Source organism: Dendropsophus ebraccatus, chromosome 1 (genome assembly GCF_027789765.1).
Source record: "Dendropsophus ebraccatus isolate aDenEbr1 chromosome 1, aDenEbr1.pat, whole genome shotgun sequence".
Lineage (NCBI taxonomy): Eukaryota > Metazoa > Chordata > Amphibia > Anura > Hylidae > Dendropsophus > Dendropsophus ebraccatus.
Window position 1 is genome coordinate 126,759,793 of NC_091454.1, and position 7,887 is coordinate 126,767,679.

General features: G+C 43.0%; 1 protein-coding gene across 3 annotated transcripts in view; it reads left to right on the forward strand.

Annotated features, from left to right (window-relative positions):
* BEND7 (BEN domain containing 7) overlaps window positions 1–6,137 on the forward strand; it is a 43,194-nt gene extending 37,057 nt beyond the window's left edge. For all 3 annotated transcript variants that reach the window (XM_069956181.1, XM_069956180.1, XM_069956185.1), the window contains 2 exons: window positions 3,637–3,762; window positions 5,385–6,137. In XM_069956181.1, coding sequence (XP_069812282.1) covers window positions 3,637–3,762; window positions 5,385–5,443 — 185 coding nt within the window. In that variant the 3' untranslated portion in view covers window positions 5,444–6,137. The remainder of the gene's footprint in view (window positions 1–3,636; window positions 3,763–5,384) is intronic.
* The last annotated feature ends 1,750 nt before the right edge of the window (window positions 6,138–7,887 follow it).

Consider the following 7,887-nt stretch of genomic DNA (forward strand, 5'->3'; position numbering starts at 1 on the left):
ATTGATGAATTTTATTCTTAGTAAAAATGTAAAAATGTCCCTGAAAATGTGCAGTTGAGGGTTGGGGGCAAAATACCACAAACTTGCCAAGAAAGACACACAGAGGGCGCTTAAAATCACACCGACCATTACTGCTGTATGTAAATTTTATTTTTGACTCTAATCTTTCTGCTGGGACATTGATTTACTATATAAAAACTATAAAAAAAAACAGCAGCAATCAGCCACATTATCATCCAGAGTAATTGCATCCCATGGGTATGTTCATACATCTGGGAAGTAACCCAGCAGGTGTTTACTTTAGGATCCCTGCTTAAAGCAACTCTGTACCCACAATCTAACCCCCCCAAACCACGTGTACCTTCGGATAGCTGCTTTTAATCCAAGATCTGTCCTGGGGTCCGTTCGGCAGGGGATGCAGTTATTGTCATAAAAACAACTTTTAATCCTGCAGCGCTGAGTCTAACGGCCGGGGCTTACATTTGTGTATGCATTAGGCTGGCACCGTCTCTTCGTCTTTCCAGAGACAGCCCCACTCTTGTCTCCAGCTTGGGCCGGGTTTTGCTGCTCAGTTCTATTGAAGTGAATGGAGCTTAATTGCAAACCGCACCTGAACTGGAGACAAGAGTCGTGTTGTTTCGTAAAGAAAGTGGCCATGTTTTTGTAGCACTGGATAACCCCTTTAACCAAGCTGAGAGGGGGAGAAGGAGATATTCCAGCTTACTGCAGTTGAGGAACTTGGAAAAGCCTCTTTGACTCTTTGTACCAGAGAATAAAAGCATTGTTCTATCTTCTAAAAGCACAGCTAGATATATTAAAGATAACATGTGTCTCCTTGACTTAAAGGGATTATCCAGTGCTACAAAAACATGGCCACTTTTCCCCCTCTCTTGTCTCGAGTTCAGGTGTGGTTTGCAATTAAGTAACTCTGTACCCACAATCTGACCCCCCAAACCGCTTGTAACTGCTAGCTGATAGCTGCTTTTACTCCAAGATCTCCAAGACTATTCCTCACCTGTGTCAGCCCGGCACATGGGCTGGATCGTTAAGGCACCTGTGTAGTTTTCACTGCAGAGGAATAGGAAAAATGGTGAAGAGGAGGGACAGAGGGGTGGTGCAAAGTTAGGGCACAGATACTCCAAGCCACGGCCATTGGGCACAGGGCTGCAAGTTTAAAAGTAGTTTTTTAGGACAATAACTGCATCACCTGCCGAACGGACCCCAGGACAGATCTTGGATTAAAAGCAGCTATCCGAAGGTACAAGTGGTTTGGGGGGACAGATTGTGGGTACAGAGTTCCAAACCCCACCCAATCTGGAGACACGAGGGGGAAAAAGTGGCCATGTTTTTGTAGCGCTAAATAACCCCTTTAAATACAATTCTCTGATACCAGAATACCCCGTCAAGGGATACACTAAGGTACAGATTTATTAAGCTGCCCAGCATTTTTCCACATAGCAACCATTTACAGCTCTGCTTTCATATCTTAAAGTGTACCTGTCGTTATAACTTCCAAAACCTAAATCAACAGTAGATGTGATATAAAGCAAGTTTTGCAATTTACATCCATTTTTATGATGGAAAACACAACATTTCCTGTGTTCTGACTCCTTTTTTTTTTTTTCAAAGAATCTAAACTTAGGAAGTCCCATGTTTCCGAGGTCATCTGAGCGCTTACAGAGAAGGCAGTCATGTGATTGACACTCTGTACTAGTCATGTGTATGTGTTTAGTCTCTTTTTTTCAACTAGTACAAGACTAGAAAGCTGCTTTCAAGAGACTGGGCCTGGAAAAGTATAGATTTATCTTAAAGCATGATAACTAAAAAAAAAAAAAAAAAAATTAAACTGTAATTTGCAAACTTGCTTTATTTCACATATACTGTTGATTTACATTGTATGGCCATGTTCACACTATGTATAACACCGGCCGTTCTGTGACCCGGTTAGATCACAGAACGGCCGGTGTTACTAAAGATCATCCCAGCCGGTACTGCAGTACTGGCTGGATGATCTTCACTACTAATGAATTTGGATGCGAGCGCATCAGTGTGCGCCCGCATCCGAACTCCTTACTGCACACAATAGAGCGTGCGGCCCAGAGCCGCACCCTTCATTGTGTGCACTGGCAGGTTCTCTGCGGCCGCCAATAATTGAATATGTCATTTTTTTGCGGCGCCACTAGCGATCCCAGACGGAGTGTATACTATGTGTATACACTCCAGCCGTGATTCCCTCTAGCTGCAGCACAATGTAAGTGAAGTATTAATCACGGCCATGTTGCAAATCGGCAAAAACGGCCGTGATTAATACTTAAAGGACAACTCCAGCGGGACCCCCCCCCCCCAAAAAAAAACAACACAGACACACACAGACACCATACTCACCATCCCTCCGGTGACGATCGCCACTCCATTCGCCCGCCGTCCGCCTCACCGTCACCTGCGTCCGCCGTCCAGCGATGTCTCTTGCTTCCGGGTCCATGAGAGAGAAAAGGCTGCCAGTGCGCTTGCGCACCGGCAGCCTTTTCATTGGCTGGAGCGCATCACATGGCTTCCAGCAAGCTCAGCCAATCAGGGCTGAGCAAGCTGGAAGCCATGTGATGCGCTCCAGCCAATGAAAAGGCTGCTGGTGCGCATGTGCACCAGCAGCCTTTTCTCTCCCATTCACTCTCAATGAAGACGCCGAAGAGGAAGAAGACCCGGACCGCCCCCCCAGCTCTGACGTCACCCGACACCAGAGAAGAGGACCGTGACGACCGTAATAGGTAATGTATACATTCTTTAACTTCCGGGGTGGGGGGTCGGGAGTCGGAAAGTGGGGGAAGGGGGCCAGACCGGGTATTTAACCACATTACAAAGTTATATAACTTTGTAATGTGTGTTAAATAAGCCAAAAAAAAATTTCGCCTGAGTTGTCCTTTAATTTACGTTGTGAGAACATGGCCTATAAGTTATAACAACACTTTGTTAAAATGAAATCTGGTCTGTGACTGGTTGCTATGGAAAAATCTAGACAGTTTTGATTTCAGGCAGATTGATAAATTGATAATTCTCACATATAATTAACCCTTGCTGCTATTTATCTCCCAATTGTTCATTGTGTTAGCTTCCACCCAAAATCTCATTAAGAAGAGAAGAAATATCTATAATTCACTGTAAGCTTCCCAGGTTGCCCTATGTTCATCATTAAGAGACTGCCTTGATGCGTACAGCTAAACTGTATGATTCAGATTGTATGGAAATGATCTTAATTACATGTTAGAATCATAAGACTTTTTCTAAGCATTTTTTGTTATTCCATGCAGTGATAATGACAAGGCGATAGGAGAAGTAAATGTGGATTGCGGTCCCCTGCATAGCCAGTATCCATGTGCTGTTCTCGGCTTTGTCTGTACCCTTTTATATTAGCAGGTTCATATGAGGATGCACAAGCACATCTCCTCCGCACAATGACTGAGGTCTTCATTACCATTTTGTATATCCAGCAGTTTCACAAGCCATCCCGAGATGTTATTGATGCAGTTTTTATACGCACATAGACTAATTCCCAGAAAATGCTACATCTCTATCTTCTTGTAGAAGACATAATTGTTCATCAATCTTTTGTATTTAAAAAATGGTTGTTTTATTTCCCAGTCTTTACAGAAAAATACTGCACTGCTAACAATGTAGAAAAAGTTCCTGGGCCAAGACATTGGGTACAGATTCTCCAGGATCAGATCAAGCTCGCTAGGAGAAGGTTAAAAAGAGGCTGTGATCTAGGTGAGCAAACACGACACCACTGACTTATGCTGAGGGTTAAAGGGGTTATCCAGCGCTACAAAAACATGGCCACTTTTCCCCCTACTGTTGTCTCCATTTCAGGTGCGGTTTGCAATTAAGCTCCATTTACTTCAATGGAGCTGAGTTTCAAAACCCCACCCAAACTGGAGACAACAGTAGGGGGAAAGTGGCCATGTTTTTGTAGCGCTAGATAACCCCTTTAATATACACATAGCAAACCTCTTGCAGAGTAGATTTGACAGTCTTAAAGAAAACTGATTTACAGTGCAGACTTTTAAAGCTATAGCATGTCAATGTCTGAATGAGGAATCTAATTCCTGCAGATTCTTTGCCTTAATATTCCCATGTGTATGTGCAGCTGATTTTTCTAGTGTGTCTGCATGTACCTGAAATCCGAATGTTATCTTATCTCCATTTGATTTGCAGTTAAACAGATTTTCCAGGAATCAAAAAATATTTTTAAATCTATACATTATGCAAACCTTGAGCGCTTTAATATATTATATGTACGCCCTTTCCCTGCTACAGTGTGCTCACCTTTCTGTAGTTTATCCTCTTGCATATTACTGTTGACCCTGCAATCCTGCCAACACCACCCTATTGTCAAAAATGCATAATCAGCCCCTTCTGCTTAGGGGATTTGGCATCCCTCAAATTACAGAATAACCCCTTAGGCAATGCTGCATATATAAGTGTAGATTTTCTCAAGGTATTATTGATATTAATTTATTCTGGTTATATTTAAACTGCTTCTTAATATCTTAAAGGTAATCTGTCACTAGGTTTATGCTGCCTTAAAGGAGGGCAGCATAAACTAGTGACTAGTGACATAAACTAGTGACAGATCGGTATATTACTTACATCATTTTGTTCAGCTGTTCTCCTACTATGCAGGAGAATAGGATTCTTGCCACACCTCGCCCCGCCCTCCAGCTGCTGATTGACAGGTGACTGCCTATACACATCATGGATAGATAATCAGCAGCTGGTGGGCGGAGTTTTCTGCTTTTTATGAATATCCAGGACTACTGGCTCATAATGCAGAGCACTACTTCTGATAGTCCTCAGGAGGATATCTCTGGATCAGCTGCACAGAACAATATAAGTGATCCATCATTCTGTTCAGCTTTTCTGTCACTAGTTTATGCTACCCTGAGATAGGACTTCATAAATCTACTGACAGAGTCTCTTTAAATGTCATAAAAGTATACCAGGTCTGGAGACCCCTTTTAGGCCAGGTTCACACTAAGTGAACCGGCTGGGTCACAAACGGCCGGTGTCAGTGAAGATCAGTGAAGATCATCCCAGTCAGTGAAGATCAGTGAAGATCATCCCAATTCCCCATAGCTGACAATGGAGAGTGCGGACAATTTTTCGTGAGGCAGCTAGGAATCCCAGCCGGAGTGTATACTATGTGTATACACTCCGGCTGGGATTCCCCCAGTCTGCAGTGCAACGTAACTTTTGTATCAGTCACGGCAAATCGGCAACAATGGCCGTGATTAATACAAAAGTTGATGGTTATTACATTACTTTCATTTACAATATCAATGACATGTTATAATTCCTTGGCCTTTTTTTTTTTCTCTTTATTGTTTTAGGAAATTCCCTTCAGACTACCGATGACGAAATGTGGCTTCATTCTAAGGCAGGGTTCTGAGCAACAAGTGTCCAGTAGACATCTGTCCGGGAGGTGCAACCAACAGGACCTTGTGCTGACATCTTTAGGACATCTTTATGAGTAAAAACATCTATTTTTTAATAACAGACAGGACACTGATCACAAACAGAGTTGACAGTGCGGCTTTATTGTGCAGCCCCTGCAGCTTTTTCACAGGTGATATGCTTTTGGTAAAATCGTCTTCTCTGAAGATTGCTGCTGTTTGTGTGGTGTACTGGCATTACACTCTGAGAGCCACATCTTTGTGTGATACAGAGGACATGGAGTTTGCTGTCTATGCTTTATATTAGGCTGGTTAGATGTTTCAGAGACATCTTTCTCTTTATTGAATATGTAACATTCATTTACAGTACATTAGACATAAGACACAGTAGGCGATCTGCAAAGTACTGTAGGGTTGTTTTGTTAATTTGCTTTCTTTTTATTGAATTTATTACAACCTAATGAGGAGAATATATTCAGTCCAATGATATATACCTTGACCAAAAACGCAAAGAGGCCACTTTCTGTGATCTGCTGTTAATGCAAATCGCAAACATTTAAAGTGATATCACCCCCCCCCCCCCCCCCTTTACTCTATATGCGGTTCTGTGCGTCGTACAGCGTCACATAGGCTTGGCTGAGAAGGCTCAACTGCCATGAAGCCCTGCCTAGGTGACACTGTCCACTGATGAAATGAGCAGAAAGAAGACACAGACAAGTGTTATGCAGGTATATATCGCACATCGCGCATAGAGTAAGGGAGGAGTGACAATATCACTTTTCCCAGTTTGATAAATTCTTATGCTGCACGTTTACAGGTCACTTTTAAAATAATTTTAAAGGTTTGTGGTATATATTAAATGTCTAAAGTTAATATAATAACATCCTCTGTTACTGCATGTGCTTTATCCCAGGTCTGCCTTCACAATTTTTCTGGTTGTTATTGGAAGCTTAGAGAGCCACAGCCCTAGCTGCTTAGTGGAGACCCCATAATGCAATACTTCTGTTAAAGTGAATCTGTCAGTTGTGATTCATGTTTCAAACTGCTGACACTATTAGATAGCTGTTAGGTCAAGGAGATACATGGTACTTTCATATATCTGTTTGTGCTTCCAGATTGTAGAAAAATGCTTTTTGTTCTCTGGCACAAAGTATCACAGTGGCTTTTCAAAGCCCCTAAGTAGCTGCAAGCTGGAAATCCTCCCCCCCCCCCCCATCCCTGCTTGATTGACACCTTTAACCACTTAAAGGGGCTCTGTCACCTCCAAAACACCCGCTAAATTTAAAGGAGACCTGTCACCCCCCCCTGCCAGGGTGACAGGCTCCCGACCCCCCGTTACAGCCCCCTATACTCACCTGATCCCGCCGGGTCCCGCTTCCTGATCCGGTTGGGTCACGGAGATATGAGCGCCCGAAGCCCGGCGTGCGTGCTCACAGGAGAGTCCGACGCTCATAGAGAATGAATGGGGAGTCCGATGCTCCGTCATTCTCTATGGGCATCGGACTCTCCTGTGAGCGCGCGCGTCGGGCTGCAGTGGCTGATATCTCCGTGACCCGACCGGATCAGGAAGCGGGACCCGGCGGGATCAGGTGAGTATAGGGGGCTGTAACGGGGGGTCGGGAGCCTGTCACCCTGGCACGGGGGGTGACAGGTCCTCTAAGTTATCAGTAGAGTATGCATCTGTAGAATATACAACACTGATTCTATATCTACAGTTTTTATCTTTCTATGTTCTAACATTCCTTTGCTATAAGCCCACAAGCCCATGTAAGGGCTTGTTCTTTTTAGGAACTATTGTACTTTGTAATGGCGCCTTTCAATTTACCATATGTATGAAGGTGAAGCAGAAAAACCAGGGTGCATGCACCTTGTGTAATACCTAGGAGGATTCTTAACAATGCCAAGCTAATGATACCACTATAACGGGTTGCTCCCAACAGGGGCCTGTGTGTAACATAAAAAAAGGAAGCACAAAGAGGTATGATACTCACTAGGTCAGCGCTATCCAAACAAAGTGCCCAAAGACGTCCAATATTAGTTGAATGCAAAATGAATAAATACTTTTTAGCATAGACCTAATATTGGATGTCTTTGGGGACATTGTTAGGATAGCGTTGACCTAGTTAGTACCATTCCTCTTTGTGTCTTTCTTTTTCTATGTGTATGATGAAACACCAAAGATATCATTTATGGAGTGAAATTAGAAAACTGTCATAAAATCTTTTTTCTACAATATAGAAGCCAGACAGATATATAAAAGGTACCATGTGTCTCCTGGGCCTTACACAACTCTAACAGTGTCAGCAATTTGAAACGTAAAATGCAGCTGACTGATTCCCTTTAAAGGGATTCTGTCACCTCCAAAACACCCCTAAACTTAAATTATCAGTAGATGGATTAAACAAAGCCGATTCTGAATCTCCATTTTTTTTCTTTCAAC